General features: G+C 54.0%; 1 protein-coding gene across 3 annotated transcripts in view; it reads left to right on the forward strand.

The window, feature by feature from the left end:
- Positions 1–23,806, forward strand: part of LOC122386575 — a 232,675-nt gene that overhangs the window by 167,531 nt on the left and 41,338 nt on the right. For all 3 annotated transcript variants that reach the window (XM_043375873.1, XM_043375874.1, XM_043375875.1), the window contains 3 exons: positions 6,383–6,514; positions 10,801–11,700; positions 23,613–23,804. In XM_043375873.1, coding sequence (XP_043231808.1) covers positions 6,383–6,514; positions 10,801–11,700; positions 23,613–23,804 — 1,224 coding nt within the window. The remainder of the gene's footprint in view (positions 1–6,382; positions 6,515–10,800; positions 11,701–23,612; positions 23,805–23,806) is intronic.

The following is a 23,806-nucleotide window of genomic DNA, read 5'->3' on the forward strand; positions in this document are numbered from 1 at the left end:
TGCAGACCGGACCGAGGACGTCAATAGCCACCTTAACGGCGGAGACGGTAAGGTATGTTGACGGATCGGATAGGGACGCACGGCGAAGTGAGGGGAGAGAGGGGGAACAACGGGAGGGGGAGGGACGGCGGGAGGCGCATGGCCGCGGGGAGGCAGGGGCGAGAGGGAAGCGGAGAGGGACATGCCAGGCGCCAGTCGACAGAGGGCAGCGAGCGCGGCAAGACGTGCAGCAGTGATTTTTTTTTTTACCTTCTTCCATGGAGTTCCTAGAACGCTATTTCGTTTTTCTCGTTAAAGGGGAGGGGCCGTTGTGAACCCGCAGGCGGTGTGGTTCTCTCGAGAGAACTCGTCAGCGGGGGATCGACCTTACATCAGCCTCAAAGCGCCGCTCGCCCCCCAAATAATGAGCGAGGTGATTGAACCGGCGGCTGTTTGAGACCGGAGGGGAGGGTGCGAGGGTGGGATGTGCCGATCGTAACGGCCCGGCTGTTTTTAAACGCGCTGACAGGAGGCCGAGGATGAGATCGATTACCGGTCGATGCGCATCACGCCCCGTCACGCCGCGTCACGTTCGGTGGGTAACGGTAACGGCAGGAACTGGGGCATGGTGGCGGAGCCGTGACGCATGACACCTGGTGCCTCCGTGATGCCTCGGTCTGGTTGCAGTAAGCTTGTGTCCCTTTCAACAAAGGCAGGTCCTATATCATTTGTGATTGAGAGAGCGTTGTGCGAAAGATAAGCGAATTTCTGTTCCGCGAGGGTCGCTCGAACTTTGGGTCTGCAGTAACTAATGAGGTTTTCGGTCAAACAAAGACCAGTCTCCCTCTGCTGGAAGCGTTGCCCGTGGTTAGTCACGAGGCCTTCGGACGCCCCCTCACCGCTCCGCTCCCCTCAGTTATTCCCTGATGACCTGTCAGTCTGTGAATCCCTGCCGGTGTCAGTCATCAGCTCCGACCAGCCCCGGCTGTTCTGTCCAGTCGCTGTTCTGTCCGTGTCTGTCAGCGGCTCCTGTACAGTCCCAGCTGCTCCCGTTCGCTCCCAGCTGCTCCTGACGGCTCCGTTCTCGCCAGTTGTCCGGTGGATCCGGGTCGGCTCCCACGGTTGGACGGGTTTCTGATGTGTGGTGGACTGAGCGGAGTGACGAAAGGCAGAGGGCGGGAGGGTTACCCCTCTACTCTGTCCACGACAGGCCAGTCGGTTCCTGAGGGGCTTCTGACCGGCATCGGTGGCAGGGTGATATTCGATCGGATCGCCTCGTTTGTCGCACTGCGGTTGACCGCACGAGGGATTAAACGACGAGGGGTAGGTCGGGAGGATTTAGTAGGTAAGTGCATAGTAGGTAAGGAAGAGTCACTAGCTCAATTTTCACTAGCTGTTTTGACGTGGACCCTTGGGGAGGAAGGTTAACCAGACATGGCTGGATGTTCAATGTTCATGCTTGGACTTTTGTGGATCTATATTGTAAGAGCAGCGTCTATCATGGACCTATGACGTCTTCATATCGTCACAAAGGGAGGTCGTGACTCCGGGTGACTCTGGTCCCAGCCGACTTCCGCAGTTTCTCCGACCCGGGCTATACGTTCCCGATCTGGGTCGTGCAGTGCAGTGAGACGGCTGCAGAAAGCCAATGGGACTCACTGGCAGCTGAGGAATGGTTTGCGTACTGCGCTATGCAACAAAGCCCTGGTTGATTCGATTTTTGAGTGTGTGCAGCGTTAAGAAAATGTCTTACAGTGGTTAGATTTTTTACCGACTTTGTTTGGAGTTTTCTCTCTCACGAGTAGCGTTGGTCCATTTTCCGCTGCGTTGCATGCACTTCGTAATGCGATCTTTATGGACGCATTGCATGTCTGACAATGCACTGTGCCTTACTAGCTACAAATGAAAGTGGGACAGAAATGTGTGTTATGCGAGACAGGTCGGGTTATGGACAACTACCTCCCCTTTATGCCTCGCTGGGAAGAGCCACCGAATTCACATGGTGGGAACCGTACTTACCTGCTGTAGCATTAGACTACCATGCGGAGACAGCTCTGGTTATTCCTGTTCGTCTGGTCACTCCCGGGGCTGGAGCAAAGGATCAAGGCCGGATGGGGATGATCCAGTGAAACTCCGTTCCTCCTGACCTGACCCGCACCGCCGCCGTCAGTCGCGTAGTGGCGAGGCATCGGTGTGGTGAAACTTCCAACCTCCGCCCGGGAGCGAGACAACACAACGGTAATATTGCGCAGTCCTCCAGCTCCTTCCACACACAGCACGCGCCCTTCCTGTCCCCCAGTCCAGAGTCATTCCAGCCCTCCAGTCATTCCAGCCCTTTCCAGAGTCGTCCGGTTTTTGTGCTGTGTCGTGTGAATGGAGCGCTCTTCTGCAGATGTGGTTGGAAGGGAGTTGCGACGGTTTTTATCCGGTGATGGGTGGCGCGTGTCACTTCATAACCCCCTCTCTCCCCTCCCTCCTACCCCCTCCTCCTCGTGAGGTCCTTGTCTCGACTTTGTGGTAGGCGTCTACGGAGGAACACAAGGCGAGTCAATAATGCGCACGGAGCCAGTGGACACGGACAGTGGACACTGGACACGGTGCAGGTCGCTTCTCGTCTGTCAAGTGTCAGAAGTCCCTGAGGGAATGTGTAGCCACTGTCTGACTTCCATTTTGTTTCACGATTTCTTTGCTTCCCCTCTGCAGATTGGATGGTCACCTTCCTGTAGTTTGGCAATGGAGTCTTGAAATCTGATTTACGAACTGCAAAACTTTCCAGAACAAAAGCAGCAAATGAGGTGATCTCTCTCTCTCTCTCTCTCTCTCTCTCTCTCTCTCTCTCTCTCTCTCTCTCTCTCTCTCTCTCTCTCTCTCTCTCTCTCTCTCTCTCTCTCTCTCTCTCTCTCTCTCTCTCTCTCTCTCTCTCTCTCTCTCTCTCTCTCTCTCTCTGTCTCTCTCTCTCTCTCCCTCTCCCTCTCCCTCCCTCCCTCCCTCCCAGCACTACCATCGTGGGAACCCGACTGCACCCTGGCCCGTCCTGTGATCGCTCGGTGTGCCCTCCGGCACTGCCCTCTGGCGACAGGGGGCGGCACCGCTCGGTCAGTGACTGAGCGATGGCTGGTCCCCGGGATGATCTATTGGGTGTGATGTGTGTAAGGCGATGAGCAGAGATGGTAAGGGAGGAGGGATGCCCTGTATTATTTGCATGTAACAGTTGTGTTGGTGTAAATGGCTGTAGCTTGGGATGCATTTATTGCAGTTGTGTTACGCTGCAAGGTAATGTAGTTCTCGGAAACGTTAGATGAGGCAATCGGGGCAGTTCAGTTGTCTCCGTGTTAAACAATGTAATTGTTAACAAAGAGGAAATTTGGGGGAGGGCAGCGTCGGTTCGATGCTGGAAAATTCAGGGCTGACGGCGAAACTGCTCGCGGGTACCTACATAAAACAATTACGGTCCTGCGCCGGTGTCGGGTACCGACCTGCGTTAGTGTGCGTGCCAGGGCCCGATCGGCTCGTTTGTACACGGGGTGGGCGGGACCACGACGTGTTAGTAATAAGCAGGCGGAATTTAAATTCGTGACCGATTATCCCTTGTTTACGTCGACACCAGCGCCACCAGTGGCAGAAACGTGAACTACCGTCCCAAACAGGTGGACTTTGGGAGGGCGTGATTGTGGAAGGACCGACCGTGACAACTGCACGTGTCGGGCATTTTCTGCGTGTTTCTTTGGCGTCATCTCCGTCCCATCTGAAAGCCGCTCCGAAGGCCATGGTGTGAGCCCGGTACAATGGAATCCTCAATGGACCACGTCTCTACCAATAGACGCTGTTCTCGCGCCCTGGGCCGGGGCCGGGGGCCTGCTTTGGTGTATGTGGGAATAATTCCTCGGCCGTCCCGTCGCCGCTGAATGCCTCAGAGATCTCGTTCAGACTCTCCGGACACCAGTGGCCAACCAGACGAGCTAATAGACCGCGAGATGAGTGTTTATGGCCCCCGGCCACACGCGGCACGCCCCCTAATGACGTGGACTAATGACGTCATCGATCTGGATCAGCTCCAGGAATGTTGTGGCCATTCAGGTGTGCCGACAAATGGTCTGACGGTCCGCCCCTTTCCTTTTCACCGGTTTCCTCACTCCTCCTCGCCTTCCATCGACTACCGTTCTCTTTCAATCGATTACCATTTTCTCTCAATCGACCGCCACTCTCTTATCGACTTGTCGGGTCGGCTGAACCATTCCAGTGGTGATTTGTATCGCTGTTCTGGCATCCCGCGGTATTTGGTGTGCCGTGGATGCGATTGAAAAGAAAGACTCGAGGGAAGAGGCTTTTGGGGCTGTAGTCCGCAGTATAGTTGAACCAGATATGGTATGGTATGGGCATGGATTGGGCGACTGAAATGCATTCGGTCATTGTGTTTTATGCCGTTAAAGGGACCCTCCCCTTCAAAAAAGTTTATGAATTGGCATGAAAGTAATGTCGCTCGGTTCAGAAAGAGCGAAAACGAATATCTACCAAATTTCACCGAAAAATATTCACCGGTTTTTAAGATATTAGACTTTTACTTTTGTTTACTTTTTTGGGATCTCCGCTGTTTCTAGCGACTTTATTTTAGAAGTGCGGCGTTTGCGGCAGATGTTGCGCGCAAATAGCATACCACCGCGTGCTACAAAACGTTTTAGTCAAACATTTAAAATCGTTAGATATTTGTGCTGACGTCACACATTCAGAGGGGTATCCCTAAGCATTAGCCCCTCTGAATCAAAATGCTGCAATTTTGAAATTCAATAATTCCGATTTAAGGCATTTCTCGATGTTGTGAGTGCCGAAACCGATAATTGTGAGCCAGACCCATTTTGGCTATCTCAACTCAAATCTAATGTTAATGGTGGGAGGGTCCCTTTAAAACCAAGGTTTATAACGCTTGCCTACCAACTGCCGAATAAATGTGCACACAGATCGACGGTGTCCTAAAACCACTAATGTGACTTAAAAATACCTTCGGGCGCTGATGTAACTTCAAAGAAATCCGCGCTAGCTATGGATTCACTTCAAAGAAGGACCAAATGAGGATGACATTTTATCCGAGTTTCCAGGTAGCCGTAATGTTGGTTAATTATGTTTCACTCTTTCTTGCGCGGTCTGCGCTCCGTGGAAATTGGCCATAAAAGATGACGTAATCGCTACCTTTATGGAGTCTAGTCTTGTACAGGAATCCAAAGAATTCAAGCTCATTCTTTTGTTCATATTAGCATAGGACTTTCTTTTCACCTGATTTTACCACACCCTTCTGCGGGAGTCCACTTGTCAGCGTCTGGTGACCTGTGACGACACTGTCCGTGACGTCACCGGTCACCTGACGGACGTGCTACCGGCACGACACGCTGTAATTATCCTTCCGTCACAGTATGTGACGGAGCGTCACGCCGCGTGACGGCTCCATTCCGGCAGGGCTGCCGGCTGTGACGCCGGTGACGATGTCACGTCAGCCGCTCCGTTTCTGATGGCGTTTAAGGTCTCAGGAGACTGAGAAAACCAACTCTACCTTACATAACCAACTTTGTTCGCATTTTTGTTAAGCCTTTCCAGCTGCCAACGGCTGAACCCAATTTATGGCGTTTAAGTGCTGGATGTGCTGCTGTGCTGTGCTTTGGATCTGAGAATGGAACAATGAATGTCCTTCTTTCGGCAAAGGCCGTTTATTCCAGTTACACACATAAGTGTCAGCACAAGTTACGATGCCAGATGAAAATTGGACCAAACCAAGCCGTCCCATCTCACAATGCCCAAGCCAACCGTCCATCCAGTTCCACGCCAGCGCCGATGCCCTTTTGTGTCAGCCCTCTCAGGGGCGTGTGTTGTCATCACTGGGCCGGGGACGGTGGCACGGCACCGGTGACAAATCGGTGCCTCCCGCTGCGGCAATCATGGTCCCCAGGGGACAGAGCCCGTGGCTGCGGCTGCCGAGGATGGCGGATGGAGAGCGCTGCCTGAGTGGCTTCCGGTCGTCGTGTCTCTCCGCGGGGGGTGTATGGGGGACGCTCCAGTCCGGGGCTGTCTCCTCTCCTCTCGGTATGCCGTTTGGGTCGTTTGGTGTGTAATGTGTTTGGAGAGAACGCCGCTCGAGGGCATTTATTGGATCTATTGATGTGGTAGGGCCCGAACTGACTGGACGTTGTCAATGCAGTGAAGGGGAACGTGAGGGGACAATAGATGATGCTGGCCTTTTCTCTCGACTCCTTTGTCAAAGCTGAATGTAAAGAAGGGCTCCATGGGTAACTTCAAAGACTAACGAGGATCAATATTCCAGCTAAGTATGGTTAGCTCCTGTTCTATCTTGGACCTGTATCTGCCCTCCCGGGTATGGTGTTCCTTATACTGACCTATGACCTCTCTGTGCCCTCAGGGTACCCTGCCGAAGGTCGAGGACGGCTACTCCGCGGACGAAGACGAACGGGAGCCACTCAGCAAGGTCCGACGACTGGGAAACTGTGACGAGGCGCAGAGCGTGCACTCCGACACCGGGTCCTTCTTCGAGGTGAGTTCAACAAAGAGTGAGAGTTTTCATGTTGGCTTTTGAGTTGTCAATTCGGCTGTTTGTTTAAGGGTGCATCTGTTCTTCTAGTTCTCATTTGGTCAAGTTTTATGTGACATGTTCCCTATTGTGTTGTCAACTCGGCTGTTTGGTTAGCGATACATCTGGTCTCCTCGTTTTCACTTTGTGAGGAGAGTTTGACGAGAGTGACACAGATGATGCGGGGCGTGCGGTAACCCACCGAGCGCTGAATTGCAAGAAACGCTTTCATGAGCTCGCATATGAGTTCATTGTGAACCATACAATGTGAACGTGCATGTGTACTTTCTGTGAGATCTTTATCACAGTCGCTGGCGTGGACGGCCCGTGAAAGCCGCATAAATGGGCCTTTCGACATCGAAATGGCTGTCAGCTTCACTCTCCCATATCATGGGTTCGCTGCATACGACACTCACTATCACTCTTCCACTCACTATCACTCCTTTCCACTCCGTCCACCTCAGGCTGTCCACTCCATCCACCTTGTCCACTCTTGTCCACTGTTGTGTCCACCTCAACCCGTCCTGTCCACCCCTTCCCGTCAACCCCAGCCCGCCCTGCCGTGACAGCTGCCCACCCAGCTGTCCCCACCCCTGTGTTGACGCCGACAGCCGGGCCACCTCCATTCTCTGTGTACTCTGTCGTGTTGATTGGCCAACACTAATGGGTGCAGCGTCATCTTTTGTCGTGATGGGCGGCGGCCAGTCGGTTGGGAGATGTGGGGAAACTCGGCGCCACTCTGCGTCTCCTGACGGTCGTGTTGCGCCACTTATGTCTCTCGCTCGTCACCGCGGAGTGTCGATCATGGCGTTACTCAAACGCCGCGCGGCGTGTTGCGGCGCACTGTGACGGCATTGCGGCGAAACTGGCGCGAGATGTGATGGAATCGGTGTTTTTAATGTCTCAGTGGGATACCTATATGTTGCGCTGACCGAGATGTCGTTCTATTGCGATGGAATGTCGTGTTGTGATGGGTGTGGTCCACAATGAACAAAGCCTCTCTCGGCGACCTCAGTATCGGTCGCGTGGGGACTCACGATCGGAATGCGCCGCGTTTGCCTCTCTCGCCGCCCGCTCTGCAGCTGGTGATTGAGCGGGATGTTGCGAAACGCCGGCTATTTCCCTCTGGTGCCGATAATACGGCGCAGGCCCGCCTCTGCAGGTGTGTTTATATTCTGCGGCGGAACCCGGGCTCGGTGCAGGTCACAGACGCCCAGATAAGGCGGTCCTGTGGCGAGGGGAGAGATGTTAGGCATTAGCAGCGTGGGAGGGTTCTGATGTCACCAATATTTACAGTCTGCAACGGGATGGGAGCGGTACCATGTTGTGCTGCTGAGGGAGCAGTGGAGAAGAATCGGGGTGGTGCTGGTTTTCAGATGTTTTCGGTCCGGTCTGCATCGCCTTGCTTCTCGAGAGTGTCTTTCTCTGACGACTGACAGGCATTTTTACGTCATGTCACTTTTTGCGATTTTTTGTGAATTGTGAAAGATTAATCTCGTTCTAGAATAAAGGGTATTTTTGTATCACTATTGAAGCTTTCAAATTGTCGTGCGATGCTATTGCTGCATTGTGCCATCGGTCGTGCGGCTTCGTTTCGTGCAGTGCGTGTGTCGTGTGCTGTGTCGTGTCGGACTGTGCTGTCGTGTGTCGTGCCGTGCTGCCACAGGTACGTACGCTCCTGCAGCCCCGTCCCATGAGGCGTGTCGCCGTGCACGTGCAGTGTGAAAGCCGGCTCTGTTCCTCACGCACAAGGCACAGTCGACTCTCAGGCGTCTGGCGGAGCGCAAGGAGCAGATCGTATAGTTACAGTTAGAAGCGAATTTGAGCGTGGTTTACATTCGTAGAAACATAGGAAAGGAAGTAAGCGAAGCATCAGAATGCTTCCCAGTTCAATGGGACACAGTGACACATTACCTCTGTGACCGAACATATGGCAAAGATAGCGCGTGTTTCGCCATGATAGTGCCTTTGTTTATCACGACGACGCTAAACAAATGCTAAATCGAAAGCGGGTCAAACAGCGAAAGTGGCGATTGGTGTGAATTATGGTAGTCTCGTATAAGACCGCTACAGCAGCTGGTAGTACTTTGACCGGCTCCTGACATGTTATCTTCAACCTCTAGGAATGTCCCATCATTCATCATTCACCTCATTTATGTCAGGCGTATCACAAGGTAGCTATTTAGGTCCATTACTAAATACCGACCGATTTATTGTCGAGGCATCGTTTTAGCATCACGGCGTCGCAGGTCGTTGCCTCTGTGACTCCCAAGACACGTCTATGATGTGGTTGTCTAGTCCGATACTGATCCGTTATTGATCGCAGAAGGCCGTTACGTCTGAAAATGCTTTGTTTGTGATCCGTTGCCCGACAGCAAAGCTCGGTCGCATACCTTTGCTGAGTTATTCAGTGCAGGGCTCAACGGGAATGGCTGCTGTGACCTGCACTGAACTCGGTTTGTTTATGACTGACATAATTTACCCAACTCAATAAGTAGCTGGAAAGTGTTGTGTTGTGCTACGGTAAGTGTGTTTTGTGTTCTAAAATTGCTCTACCAGGAGGTTTGTATGGCATGTCGTAGCTCAGTACCTACGATTTTCCCTGAGGGCCTGCTTGGCTTTTGTGACCACAGCTTGACTTCTATGCCTTACTTTCTGACGTTTATAGCAGCTATGCACATAGACATAACCGTCCTGCGTCGTTCCACCACTGAGTCATCCTCTGCTCATCCTGCGTCTCACCCGTCATATCCGCACTATCATCACGGGAGACGGGCGTTTATTTGGGCGTGTCGCCGACGGCCGGCTGGAACCCGCCTGCTGTCACCGGCGGGACTCAAGTGTCGAGAGGACGGGGATCTGTGTGTGGCTGACTGTGCGCGCGCTGATGTCAGTGCCGGAGGCTGGATATGGTGTGATACAGGCTACCCGATGTTAGTGCCGTGTCAGCATCAGATTCAGCTTGTTTGTACCCTCCTGCCTGCCCCGGGGCATACTTAGGCGGGTGGCTGGGCAGTGCTTTTAGATGCTACCTGAACATTTGCATTTATATATACCTATTCTTGCCTTTTACCACACATCGCCTCTATCTGTCTTTTTCGTTTGCCGTCTACATCATGTTGTCCCCCCACTTACCACAGCCTTTTTCTGCACCCTGCCTGTCTACGCCTACCCGCCTTTCCCCCCTCTCCCGCTTCTCCCGTCTACCCGCCTTTCCCCGCCTGTCTCCGCCTGTGCCCATGCTCCGGATGGCCCATCACCGAGTGTCAGACGGCAGTAGCCCGTCTGACGCAGCTTTTTGTCTCAATTTGACGCCAATTAGGATGTGTCTGTTTTTGCGGAGTGTTTAAGCCGGCCTGAGCACCAGGGAGCTGACAGCCTGTCCGTGCTGGGATGGATACCCTGGTGTGACTGATGAGCGAGATATATCGCGCCGCTGTTACATTCAGAAGGCTGGCTTCTGCCAGTTCTGTCGACTTATTCAACGAAATTGCTGTATTTCAGCATTGGTACACTTAAGCTCTTTGTGTATGCCTTTTTGTGATCATGTATGATATGTGTATTGTTTGCAATGTTCAAGCACGAGGTTGTTTGGAGATTAATGAGTCATCTGTTGCATATTTGCGAGCTGGAGGTCACATTGCGAAGAGCATACAGATCTGTGTTCAGGGTCCACATGGCCATTCGTTATCAATGGTGCATCTGTGCAGTGTGTACCGAGCAGGATCTATGGCCGAATGTTTATGATATCGCTGCATCTGAAGTTATGGCGATCCCGCCGCCATGCCTCCACTGTTTGCCGGTTGTCAACAGTGGTTCGGTGGGCGGCGCCGGTGGGTCGGGCTGTCCCCGATCACGGGTGCACCTGTCCCGCCACGTGTCCTGTCCCCTCCTCCCTCTCTCTGTCTCTCTCACACTCTGCCGCTCACACTTGCGGCAGGGGCGCGCTCAGCAGGAGACAAACCCGAGCGCCGAGGTGGGGTGATCCGGTTAGCCACGCGCTCAATGGGGTTTGATTCGGAGAGTAAAAACAGCGGCGCGCAGCTGTCGTGTTCTAAACAGCAGATGATGACATGAGAGATTGTGGTGCGTGGGGTTGTGGTGGCTGTCAGAGGCGGCGATTTTGTCATGTTTTGTGGTGGTAAATGCTGTCCGTCTGTGTCAGTGTCTTGTGGTGATTGTATGTTGGTAAACTACTGGCTGTGTTGTTGAAAAGTGTGATGCTGACGGGGTTATTGCCTCCGTTCCAGGACGACTACCTGCCGAGTGTGTCCGGTATGAGGGTGCTGGAGCAGGCGGCGCCCGCCAGTGGGCCCGCGTCACCGGCCAAAAGCATGGAGCGAGAGGTGCTCGACCGCGGCTACTCCTCCGAAAACTCCGGCCAGTCGAGCGACTCGAGCGAGGGCGCCGGCGGCGTGCCGCTCTCGTGCGGCGTCCGCCGCGCCGCCGTCAACACCTCCAACGTCCGACTCGAGATCGTCACCGCCGACGGCGCCGTCTCGGACGACGCCGACGACGGTTGCCGTGGCGACGAGTCGGCGTCGCGACCGCCAGGCGGCAGCAGCGTCGCCGGCGGCGGTTCCGACGCCGACGGCGATCAGTTCAGCTCGCCGCAGCGTCCGGCCGACAACTGCGCCACGTTCTACTTCCGACACAGCGACACTGAGTCGGAGCGGGCGCCGCGCGCGCGCCGGCCCGACCCGCTCAGTTCGGACCTCGAGTACGCCAGTCCGGCCTGGCCCGAGAGCGACTCAGACTGGCTCAACAACTCGGGACTGGACGACAGTGACCTGGAGCAGATCGGATTCGCCACGGCAGTGGAGATCCTCTCGGAGCTGGGCGAGCGGGACGCTGCCGTGGCTACGGACGTGGAGCCGGGGTCGGGCGCGGCGGCGGCCGCGGGCCAGGCCGGCCGGCCGCCGCCCCCGCCGCCCTGTGACAGCGAGATCCACCGCCTGGTGGAGCGGGCCGAGAGTCTGGTGCGCGCTGACCTGCGCCGCAGCCTGCCGCCGCTCGAGCTCGACCGCCAGGTGAAGGCCAAGGGACGGCGTGTGCGCGAGTGGCTGAGACGGCAGCACGGACGGCGAGCCTGTGAACCGGCCGGAGCGGCGGCGGGAGCAGCAGCGGCCGCCGTGGACGTCAGTGGACAGGTACGTTACCTCCTCTCACGCTATATGTGACTCCCTTCACCACCCGCGCATGCTAACTTCTAAGTTCTATCACGCCATTAGCGTATCTTAGGTGAATCACGATCTTTACCGAAGAATGTGAACCGAACCGAGGAATGCGAGTCCAAAGCCGCCGTCCTTCGGTCACACCCCACCCTTTCCTCACTGCCACCTTCGGCTCTGTTCTCCCGGTCCCTGCCCCTCCCTCTGTCTCTTTTAATCGTGCACAGCTGCACCGACTCGCCCGCGGCTCCTATCCGCTGCACGCCCCGCCCCGCCCCGCCCGGCCCGGCGGCGCTATCCGGTCTGATAGAGGTTTTTGTCGCTCCGGCTCCGTCGTTGTTTGGTGTGCTCCCCGCTCGCCGGCTGGCTATGTTTGTGTGTTCAGCGGGGTGGGGGGGGGGGGGGGGGGAGCCGGGGCGGTGTTTGTCGCGGGGACGGACGCGTTATTGCACGGATGGTGTTTACGGGAAGGTCAGCGGTGCTGACTGACTCTCGTGTGCCGTGGAGTCAGTCAGAACTGTGAACGACGAGCGGTGATGGGAAGGGGGACAGAAGCAGCATTGAGGCGTTTCTAGGGATGTTGCATCATGACGAGAGCTCAGCAGGGGCCGCAGACGGATGGAATTACTTCCCTGAGTCATGACACGAATCACGGCCGAATCACGGGCGGCAGGTCTGACTCACGACTCGCTCTGTCTGGCCGTCTCGGCCGCTGTTCCGAGCCGACTACCTCCAAGGTCCCTCCGCGCCCTCCCGAGGACCTGGCCAGCCGAGCGTCACGTTCAGTCACCTGTGACCCGTGACGGGACGTTACGCGGTCGTGACGCCGCTCTCGGAACAGGGCGGGACCAGAGAGGCACACCAGTGTCATTCCGCGCCGTGCTGGAGGCGGAAGACAGCGGTTCCGCCCTGGTTCCGCACGGGTTCCGCCGGCAGCCGCCGCGCGACCGTTGGACATTCCACCGGAAAAGTCACCGTCCGTCGCCGCTCGAACAGACCGGAGGCGTGACTGGGGGCTATTGGTCTGGGTAGTGTCGCGTGGTCGGCGTCCGTCCGACAGGGACACGGCAGCCCGACGGGAGCGACGCGCCCGCCCGGCGCCCCTCGTCGACACCGACACCAGGGAGGGGGAGGGCGTCGGGGTGTCTGGAGGCGCTCTGGTTTCTTTGTCGAGCCTGTAAGGGAGCAGGAGGGAGCAGCAAAGATAACCAGATGTGCTCAGTTTGTTGTGGTTTGTGGGCCAAGATAAATCAACACAGGCTCGGCCGAACTGGACTGCACAGGGCTGCCTGCTCGACTTCGCTCAGGTTACGAGCATCCGAACTCGCCATTTCCAGATGGTCCGGATTTAGCTCCTCTGGAGCGCCGTTTGATGTCTCGATGTGCTCGGGTCTTGGAATTCCAGATGAACTTTAACCAGTATTTTCGCTCTTCATGGGTTCTGTCAGTGCCTGGAGCACTGGTGGTGCTCCTTCCATATGTGACCTTTGACGCCACTGGAGTGTCCCAGCATGCCCGAGTGTGGCCAGAAATAGCGGGCGCTATCGAACGCCGCCGAGCTACCGCCGTGGTGGTCCGATTCGTACCCCCCACCAGCTGTGTGTGTGTCAGGGCGACACATATGGCGCAGGTGTCGCGCCGCCGTCTGCCGCGCTCGTCAACATGTGACGTGCAATCAGCAATTAGTGGCTGTGACTCACCGGTAACATGATAAGGACCCGGCACCGGGGTGGTCCCGGACGAACGGGGGCGACCTGGCGCGCGCTGATTTGTCTCTGCTGACGAATTTATGTTGGTTTGAAGTGAGATTGTCATTGATATCAGTCTCTGTTGTTTTCTTTTCCTGGGTGTGATGGCGCTGTCTCTCTATCTCTCGCAAGGTTATCACTCTTGCTTTGTTCCCGTTTCATCACTTGACATCTTTGTCCCAGTGCCAACTTTTCTTTCTTCGTTTCTACGACAATCACTCCCCGAATTCATGTGGAATGCAGAGGGCCTGCTCTAAGGTGCGTGCTCCTCCGCCGCTGCCCCTCCCCCTACCCCACTGCGCGCGCCACGTCATACGCCAGTGGTCGGGTAAATATTTTGTCAGCTGCCACGGCCTCTAAATGACGGATGACGGACCGTCACCTGAGCCCGGTGACCCTGGCAACTCACACGGCCGGTGTTAAATATCAAGTATCGCCAGACTGGTAGTGTGTAGCCAGGTAACTATGGTGTCAGATTTGGCATCAGCAATGCTAACTTTTGCTGCCGAGCTACTGACACACAATAACAAAAAAGAAAGAAATTGAAGCTGATTGAAACACAAGCTATAAGGAACTATCATTACTTTTAGTCGAACTACTTCTGTTTTCTTTCCGCGTCGAGCCAGCCCGCAGTAAAACTGTAGACTTCGTGGCGGCTAAGAAAATAGAGTCATGAATCAAGTGGGAGGGGCGACGTCGTATACCTCACTCCCCACCGCGGCCGGAATTCGTGTCCAGTTTTTGTCCGACTTTACGTTCGTCGGACCGTCTCCTCGGCCCAGACTCCCTCCGTTGTTCGATGGCCGTGGGGAGGGGAGGCTTCCCCGCCTCCCGGCCCGTCAGGAGTTATGTGGGCCACCGCAGGCCTGCTAGCCCGCCTACCGCTAATGGAAAAACCACGAAAACCTGCGGTAAGTCGCCGTATGGTGTGAGTTTTGAGTGAGTGAGTGAAAATGAGGTTTTAAGGCGTCCCTGTCCATTGGACATTCGGCCGCCTGTAAAGAATCTGTTTGCTAGAAAAATATCGAATTGCTTGAATTTTGATATTGCAAGTGCTCATTTACTTCAATTAAGTGTGTGAGTTCTAAAATTTTGACCTTTAAAGTGCTCGGTAACGCGTTGTGGGTTTCTTGGGAGGTGAGTGGGATCCTGGGACTTACTTTACCTACTGTTAGAATTAGTTTTACGTTATAGTTACTTTAAAGGGTTGTTAAGATACCATTTTGTCCTCCATCAAGACAATAAATTCGATTTGGGATTAATTTTGCCATGGTGCCGGCACATGGCCTACTCTTCACGAACTACACCATGGGATCTTTATCGTGCGGGTTAGGAGGCAATCCCCACACCCCCTCTCACGCCGGGTGTCGCGTTCACCCTACAATGCCGGGTGGTGCATGGGCCTAAATAATTATTGTCTGAAGGACAAGACTGCATGGCCATTTAACAACTTTGAAGAGGTGAAGACCAGTTGGCCTCTCTTAATTTTGAATCTCTCCTGTCTGCGCGCGACTGGCACCAAGCTTGGACCAGCGCACGGCTGAGTGGTGTGGTGAATGTCGGCCGGCGTAACTGGCACCAAGCTTGGACTAGCGCCCGGCTGAGTGGTGTAGTGAGTATCAGCCGGCGTATCTAGCACCAAGCTTGGACCAGCGCACGGTTGAGTGGTGTACTGGGTGTCAGCCGGCGTAACTGGCACCAAGCTTGGACCAGCGCCCAGCGGAGCCAGGAGAATTCTCGAGTGTGATTACCGCTAAGTCTACTGTTGAGATGTTGGGCACGGCACTTAACTGTTCGTTTATGTGTGCTTTAGAGTGCTCCTGTTAGCTTAGTGTCTTGTAAATATCTGAAGAGAAGTGCTAATAGCTCTGGGTGTCTGTCACCTAAAAGCTGATCTAAGCTCAACGTTACGTTCTCCTGCCGACAGAAGGCAATGATGTGTTGTCGGTGGAGGTTGAAGTGAGAGCACTCTAGCAGGATGTGTTGAACTGTAGGCACTGTGTTGACATTGCAGAAGGCACAAATGTTATATTGTTGTGGTTCTAGCCATGGTGCGTTGAGTCTGGTGCGTCCGGTTCTAAGTCTGGTGAGCATTACTTCCTTTTGCCTTGTGTTTTGTTTTGAGGTCGCCCAGAAGCCTAATCGGGGTTTGATTGAGTGCATGTGTGCTGGTCCTATCTCGTCCCATGTCGTTTGTCGTAGTTGTTGTATGTGAAGTTCGAGGATGGCCTTGCAGTCGTCTGCCGGGTACTGTATTGCAAGTGGTTCTGCTAGATGCAATGCTTGCTTTGCTAGTTTGTCTGCCTTTTCGTTTCCAGAGATAGAAGCATGTCCAGGAATCCAAAGAAATTTAATATTTCGTTTTTCAGGGACAGAATTTTGAATGCTAGAAATGATGAAATGTGTTGGGCTTGTGGTGTTACTCAGGGCTTGTAAGACTGATTTTGAGTCTGTGCAGATTACTACGTTACTAAGCTTTTCATGGGTACATAATTTGACGGCGAATAAGAGGGCCATGGCCTCAGCTGTGAAAATGGAGAAGTTATCCGGTAAACGTCTGCTTAATTCAAAGTGTGGAGTCGTCAGTGCAAAAGCTACTTTGTGTTCCTGTTTTGAGCCGTCAGTGTACATGAATGTTTTGTTTGGGCGCTGTGCTTTGTATTCGTTAAATTTCGACTGCATTTCTGTTGGTGTGATGTCTGATTTGTTTCCAGAGAAAAGATATTCGATTTTGGGTGGTGCCTTTAGCCAGAAGGGTTTTGCTCGAGGCCTGGGTGCCAGATCCGGTAAAGTAAATTGCAGTTTAGATAAGCAGGTGCTCAACTGTTCATTTAGTGATGGGTGTCGTAATCGGGAATGTCTATGACATCCGAGTCTGCTTATCGGCCGGAAGCAGTGTTGCACTGGGTGGTTCGGAGTTGTTTTAACGTTAATGGCATATCGGCAAAGTTGTTGCATACGTCTTTCCTGGCAATTCAACATGTTGACGTCGGCCAGAAGTGTTGCGTTTCGTGTACTGGGTATGGCCCCGGTTGCAATGCGCAGACATGTGTTCTGGATGGCTTCTATTTGTTTTATCTGGTGATCTGTTAGGCTTCCGTGATAAGCTATACTGCAGTACTCTAAAATGGGTCTGATGATGGCCTTGTATAGTTGCAAAATGGTTTTTCGGTCGTCGCCCCAGTCTGTGCCTGTGAGCGCACGGAGGAGGTTCATGCGTTTTGCGCACTTGTTTTTGATGTCTTTGATGTGCTTAGAAAATGTTAAATTTCGATCTATGCGGACTCCTAAGAATTTGAAATCTTTGGCTTCCTTAACTGCTTTGCCGTTAAGGTTTAACCTAGTGTTAGTGGTTTTCCGGTTTCTAGTGAAGGTTACAGAGGCGGACTTCTCGGTTGATATGGTGAAGCCCCATTCTTTGCACCATAATGCAATTTTGTTCAGGCCAAGTTGGACGTCTTTTTCGACCTTGAAGAGGTCGTGGTGTGTAGCCCAAATGGCCACGTCGTCCGCAAAAAGTGAGTATTTTACATAGTACTTTGCTGTGGTGAACATGTCGTTGATCATAATAAGGAAGAGCGTTGGTGACAGAACACTACCTTGAGGGAGACCTTGATCCTGAGATGTTGCTGGTGAGAGTGTTGTGCCGCACCTAGCTTGGAAGGTTCGGTCCGCAAGAAAGTTGATGATGAAGTGAGCGAGGTGTCCGCGCAGTCCTAGTTGGTGAAGCTTGTAAATAATTGCCGGTTTTTGTACTCGATCGAAAGCTGCTGTGATATCTAGAAATACTGCTACTGTTGTCCGTTTGCGATAAAATCCTGTGCTAATGTCTGAGATGAGTCTAATGATGTTGTCTGTTGTTGACTTCCCGCGCCTGAAGCCGCATTGGTGTTCGTCGAGCAGGTCATTTGTTTCCAGGTGGTGTATGAGGCGTGTGTTGACCATGCGCTCGACTACCTTACTGGCGCAGCTAGTGAGTGAGATGGGGCGATAGCCACTGGGATGTTGCTTGTCTTTGTTTGGTTTTGAAATTGGTATGATAGTGCTTTCCCGCCAAGTGGTCGGGTAGGAGTGGTTTATGAAGAGGTTATTAATGGCCGCTAAGAGGTACGTTAATGATTGTTTACTGAGGCGTCGGAAAAATTCGTAATGTATGTCGTCCGGCCCAACCGACGTGTTTCCGCACTTGCTGATGGCATGTGATAACTCGTGTAGTGTAAATGGTTTGTTATAAATTTCGTAGTTGTTGGAGGTGAAGTCGCAGCTATTGGCAAGATTTCCTAGTCGTGACCTGAGTTGTGGTGGGTATGAGCTGTTAGCTGACACTGAATGGTAATGTTTCGCAAATTCCATCATGACTTGCTCTGGGTCAGTAATTTCCTGCCCTCTTACTTTAAGCGAAGGGAATGGCCCTGGGGGTGCGCGTTTGAGGTGGAAAGCTTTAAGAAGCTTCCAGATTTTTGCTGTTGGTGTGAAGCGATTGAATTTGGATGCAAATGATTGCCAAGAGTTAGTGCGCTCTGTTTTAAAGATAGTTTTGCAAGATGCAGCAGCTTGTTTGTACGCTAGGCGGTGCGCCTCGCATATGCAACGTTTAAATTGTTTTAGTGCTCTTTTCCTGATTGCTACTGCTTGGCTGCAGGCTGGAGTCCACCATGGCGCTGATGCCTTTTTGGGTGGTTGCTTACTTTTGGGCACACTGGCTTGTGCTGCGGAGCCGATGGCTCTTAGAATTACTGAAATGTCTGGATGATCTGTGTCACCCAGTGAGAGGTTCACCATTTCCTCAAATTTCGACCAGTCAGCCCTTTTTAAATTCCAGCCTGGAGTAAAGGTTTTAACGTGGCGAATTGACCTCGGACTAAGTGTAAGTTTAATTTGGTAGTGGTCACTGGGCCCTGGGTCTGACGATATTGCCCAATCAAATAGGTGATGGATTGAACTTGTGCAGCACGTTAGGTCTATGGCTCGGTCGATGCCCCTTAGGTTAAGCCTGGTGCCTTCGCCTGTGTTGAGTACAGTAAGGTTGTGTTTGTTTATGGCTGCTTCGATGGTGTTACCGCGGGAGTCGCTGCATGGGCTTCCCCATGCTGGGTGTTGTGCATTGACGTCGCCCATGAGAAGTAAGGGTGCTGGGAGCTGGCTGATTAAGTCATCCAGCTCCTGTGGTGTTGGGTTTGCATGGCAAGGTGGTATGTATATTGACAGTGTGGTGACTTGTGTGTAGCCTATCCTTAAACGTATAGCAACGCAATTGAGTGGTGTGTTGATAGCTACTCTATTGTGCGGGACGCTGTTGGCTATGAGGATGGCCGCTCCTCCTCGTCTGTTTTGTTCGTTAACGTTATGTGTATGCCAAGTGTACCCTGGGATTTTAAACCATTGGTCTGAATCTCGAAAATGGGTCTCTTGGAGTGCAGCCAGGACCGGGTTCGTTCGGAGAATTTCACCTTTGAACTCCGGCCACTTGGTAAGTAGCCCGCGTGTGTTCCATTGTAGCAAGTGCGTCATTTAGAGGGAACTGCGCTGTTGATATGAGTAGTCTCTGACACATAGTGCGAGACTGGAGTAGGGTTGGATTGGTCAGCCAGATCCCTCGCCTTTCGTTTGCGGGAGGCGCGTGTCATGAGAGGGGAGGGAAGAGGTTGGTGGAGGGATTCGATGTTTCGCTGAACGGGAGATAAAGAGCGTGAGCGGACGTGTTTTGGAGGCGAGATGGGACGAGGGATCCGTGTGTTTGAGGCTGGGCCTGAACTTGGGTTCGAAGCGGATGATCGGGTTGAGGGGTTGGAGGGAGTGATGTATAGGCTGGAGCTGCTCTGAGAGCATGGATGGGGATCAGGGTCAGTCTGCGTGTAAACAGACCGCAGAGTGGGTGGAGGAGGAGGGTCTGTGGAAGTGGAGACGGTCTGGGTGATTGGTGGGGGGCCGGTGGAGGTTGCAGTGGTGCGGGTTGGAGGCTTGGGTCGGGTGGGCGGAGGCTGGTTAGGGTGGGTGGGAGGTATACAGTGTGGAGGTGGAGGTAGGAGCGGGAAGTCCCGCCTCAAGAACGGGGGTCCCGGCAGCGGACCGGGCACTCTCCATCCCTGTGGCGGTCTGGGGTGAGGCGGATAGGGCGGTGTAGGAAGGAGGGCCTCCCTGGTGGGGATCCAGCGAGGTGGGTGAGGAGGTGTTGGGATGAGGGCAGGTCGGCGACAGCTCGGTGGGTGCTGTGCTAGTGGCTGGAGTTTTGCGGTGGTGCGTGAAGCGACTGAGGCGTAGGTGCTTCCTGTTACGTTTGCGTGTTTAAATGTTTCGGCTAGATGTACTGGTGGTGCCTTGGAGACCAGGGTGCGTGAAAGGGCTGGTGGTACATGCATGCTCGCCGCGTACCTGGTCACTTCCCGCTCAAATAGCCACTTAGGGCATTTGGAGTCAGTGACCGGGTGCGATCCGTCACAGGCAGCGCATCGAAAGGGACGAGTGCACCCCTCTGACGGATGCCCCTCGCCACAACGTGCACAGCGTGCAGTACGGGAGGTGCAAGCACGTTCTCCGTGACCGTAGCGCTGACACTTCTTGCAGCGAAGGGGCAGTGGCGCGTGAAGACGTGTGCTGTATCGGCAGTGTTGTAGTGTAACGTGAGGAGGTAGGATCGTGGTGTTAAAGGTGAGTTGCAGGATGGTGTAGTGGTGGGTGGAAGCCAGTCGACGAATTGAGCTGACGCCCTGGGACGCCAACTCGTCTCCGATGACTGCTAGTGGTGTGTCTAGTGGGTTCGTGCGGATAGTGGCTCGGGTCGTGTTGAGGGTGCGGTGTAGTGTGAAGGATGCGTCGTGATTGGCGAAGGTGGTGGTGGACAGAAGTGCTTTTGTCTGTGTCTCGTTGGATGTCTTGATGAGGATGCATTTGTGCTGGGGTGTGATGCGTAGCGTAGTGCTTTTTGTGATGTCTGTGAGTGTGCGATTTATTTTGAATGCGGACTCTGTTTTGACTGAGTTTTGAGTGGCGCCCTGGACACTCCCTGTGGTGAATCATGGCAATCACGATATTAAAGCGTGCGCAAACCGGTCCCAAGGAAGACGGACTTGGAGACTAGATGGTCGTTCGTTCGTTGGACGTGACGTCATTCTGGTCCAAAGCTGACCAGCATGGCGTCTGAGGTCTGGCGGCTGCGTACCCGTGTGAGTTCGTGAGCGGGGTGTTGGAGCTCAGACACGGTCGTGGCTCGTGAGTCGTGAGTTCTGAGTCGTGACTGTCGGACTGCTATAACGACAGGGGCTGGTGGAACTGTTAGCCTCGCGGACAGAAAACCGTTGCTGCCGCTACTGTCGTTGCGCGCGAGTAACGGCTTATGTAGCCGTCGATACTGTCAGCAGCTACACGCGAGACGAGCTCAGAAGTCGTACACAGACTAAAAGCCGAAACGTGGACGACCTCTCTCTCACCGCTGCGTGACGCTATGTCGGTGACCTGACGTGATTTTTTCTTGACGTGACATCCATCGTCAATGCAACGCTTCATGTCCAGCGTTTGAAATGCAGTGCCATTGCCCAGCCGCTGCGCGCTTAGTCATCCCAAAGCACATGTGGTGTCAGTTTGCCTCCGCCCGACTGCCGCTGGCGGCGCGGCGGGACGCCTGATGGTTAGTTTGGTTTACACAGCCCGTCAGGCAGTGGTTTGGTTTGTATGGCCTTGGCGCGGGCTCACGAGGCGTGGTGTGATGTCAGAAATGTTGGCTGCTGCTGTAATCATAGAGGGCAAGTTGTTACGGGAAGTTGGTAGTGTGGGGTGTGGTTAGGTCGGGAAACTTGCCGGCTGATTTTTCCTTCTGTCAGACAAGTCGGTCGGCGAATTTGATGACTATTTCTAACCATGACTGGCAGGCAGCACCATATGGAATAGACTTTTCACCAGCATATGGGGTGTTGCTGGGACTTTCTTGTTGCGCATCTGTCCGACTAAAATTAGAAATGATTAATGAATAATGATCCTATCTAAGCTAGACGTAAGCTCGCAATATGCTGAAATGACTTCAATCTAAAAGAATTGCGCACTCTTGCCGGATGAGCGTCAGGATTAAAATGTCGGCTAATTATCGCTTTGTTCTTCAAGTGCACCAAGTGAACCATGATCCCTCATCTTCAAATGCAAGTCTTGCCGAGCTTTTCTCTCTTTAACCTTCTGGCTAGGCTTGTCCACGAGCTCTGCTCCAATATCACTGTCGGACCCTGGCGCCAGTCGAACCCGCGCGATCGGCGTCGGTCGCCTGGCCACCTGTTGTGGGTGACTCATTGCTGGCGGACCGTCGACCGGTCACCGGCGCCGTCCCGACGTCCGTCGGCAGGCGCTTCGTCTCAGCGACGGCGGTTCGTGTCATCACGGAGCTGGTCGGGAAAGGGTGGGGGTTGGCTGGCTAGGGAGACCCCCGCCCCTCGACCCCTGCCCCCCGCCGGCCGCGCCGAGCGCGGGGCGGTTGATTGACGGACGGCTGGCCGGCGCGCCGGCGCGTCCGCCGCGGCGGACCGCGACTGGCCGGCCGGCCGGCGCGACTGGACTCTGGAAACCAAGGCCGGCCGGTCGACGTAGTATGGGCAGCTGCTGCCGTATAGGCTGTTTGGGCCTGGAACAGAGCCGTGAACGCCGTCCAGCCGGCTCCAGCGGACCCGCTGACCCCATCCCCCTCTCATGCCCGGTTACTGGGCTGAGTGGGTGTTGCACGGCGGCCGAGGTGGACGCTGGACCCCGTGCACCTGGATTATTATAGCATAATCAGCCGAACTACTCCGATGCATGGCTGCATGCTGCAGATTGCAGGTGGTTATTATTTATCATTCACTTTTTAAAAATATTTCGACTAGCTTCAGCCGTGGGTAATTTGCATGTTAATTTTTCATCCTCGCCTGGCAGTTCGCCGTCATGGATGATGTTCAGCTGAATTCGTGGCTTCAGCCGTGGCAGGACTTCTTTGGACATGGCAGAATCGATGCAGCACCTCCAGAAAGCCTCCAGAAAATATGCGCTTGTTTGTTTTGAGCGTATTTCATAATTAATCCGTGCCCAATTTAATGATTTTTGCAGGGATCATTTTTCGCTATATTGTGTTTGTGGCCCGTCTTCGATCACTACTTGGCAGTCATCTGTGCGTTAAACGGCGTCGCTGGCCAGCGATTTTTGGCTGCTGGCCACACGCAGATGGTCACCAGACCTGCACATTCCTTTCCACCGCACCCGCCACCGTCTATCATGGGATGAACGTCAGCTCCATTCACGTGGAGAAGAGCACGCACGCCGTGGCGGTTCTTTGACAAAATTGCTAACATTTATTGTCCCCTGAAACAAAAACGGGACGTTTCACGCCCTGTGTGGTAGTTATTCACCCAGCATATAGCCTTCATGCTGGGTGACCCAGTGAATTTTTCAGCATTTCGCACCAGGCCCTGTGCGCAGTGGTTAGCCGTATCAGACGGCGCGGTGGCTCTGTGGGCGTTTGTCGGATGTGACGCCGCTTCCGCCGTCACTATCTACCGCCGGAACACAGCTGCGCCGGTGAATCGGTGACGCAAATCTGGGCCAGTCGCTTCCTGAATGTTTCCGGAGTGGGCCGAGGGCTTAGTCTGCATCCCTTGAAGTTTCTGTGCCATGTGTTCATTTATTGCTTAATATTTAGCTCTCCTTCCAGTCGGTTCCCTTGAAGCGTCTCCAACCATCACAAACCCCCATCCGGGCTCCGCTGGACGGTCCTGGGTTCGCTGACCGGGCAGTTAAATGCGATCGAACCAGCCCATCGATCAGGGCTTCCAGGCAGCTGGACAGGCCGCCAACACGGTCTGAAATATGGGCCGGCCGCGAGGGAAAACAATCCGCCGGCTGTGCGGCTCTTCCACTGGTCTGACTTTCGTTCTTTCTCACCAGTTTATCTTTTGCCTTAATTTGTTGTGACTTTTAATCTCTTTTCACTTGCCAAAGACAGCGAAGAAGTGGTTTATGACTCTGATATATGGGAGCATACACTGGTTACCAATTCGTTTAGTGGGAAACTTGTCGTTTGTGCACTGGCTCGTTTGCTAGCTACAACTACTGACTGCTTCATTTGCTGGTTCATTGGTTGCCTGTGTTTTCTGACTCGCCTATCTGACGCTCCGCTCTCCCTCTCACCCCCAGGTGACGGACAGCAGCTGCGATGCCAGCGGCGAGTACACCACCGGCGAGTCGGACGGAGACGAGGGAGCCTCCTCGGCCTCTGAGGACCTCACCTGCAGCATGATCACGTGCCACGAGCTGGCCACGCCCACCGCCGGCGCCAGTCCGCCGGCAGCCGGCCCCGCACTCCTGGATATGACGACCACGCCCAAGGC

Source organism: Amphibalanus amphitrite, unplaced genomic scaffold (assembly GCF_019059575.1).
Source record: "Amphibalanus amphitrite isolate SeventyFive unplaced genomic scaffold, NRLGWU_Aamphi_draft 000256F_arrow, whole genome shotgun sequence".
NCBI lineage: Eukaryota > Metazoa > Arthropoda > Thecostraca > Balanomorpha > Balanidae > Amphibalanus > Amphibalanus amphitrite.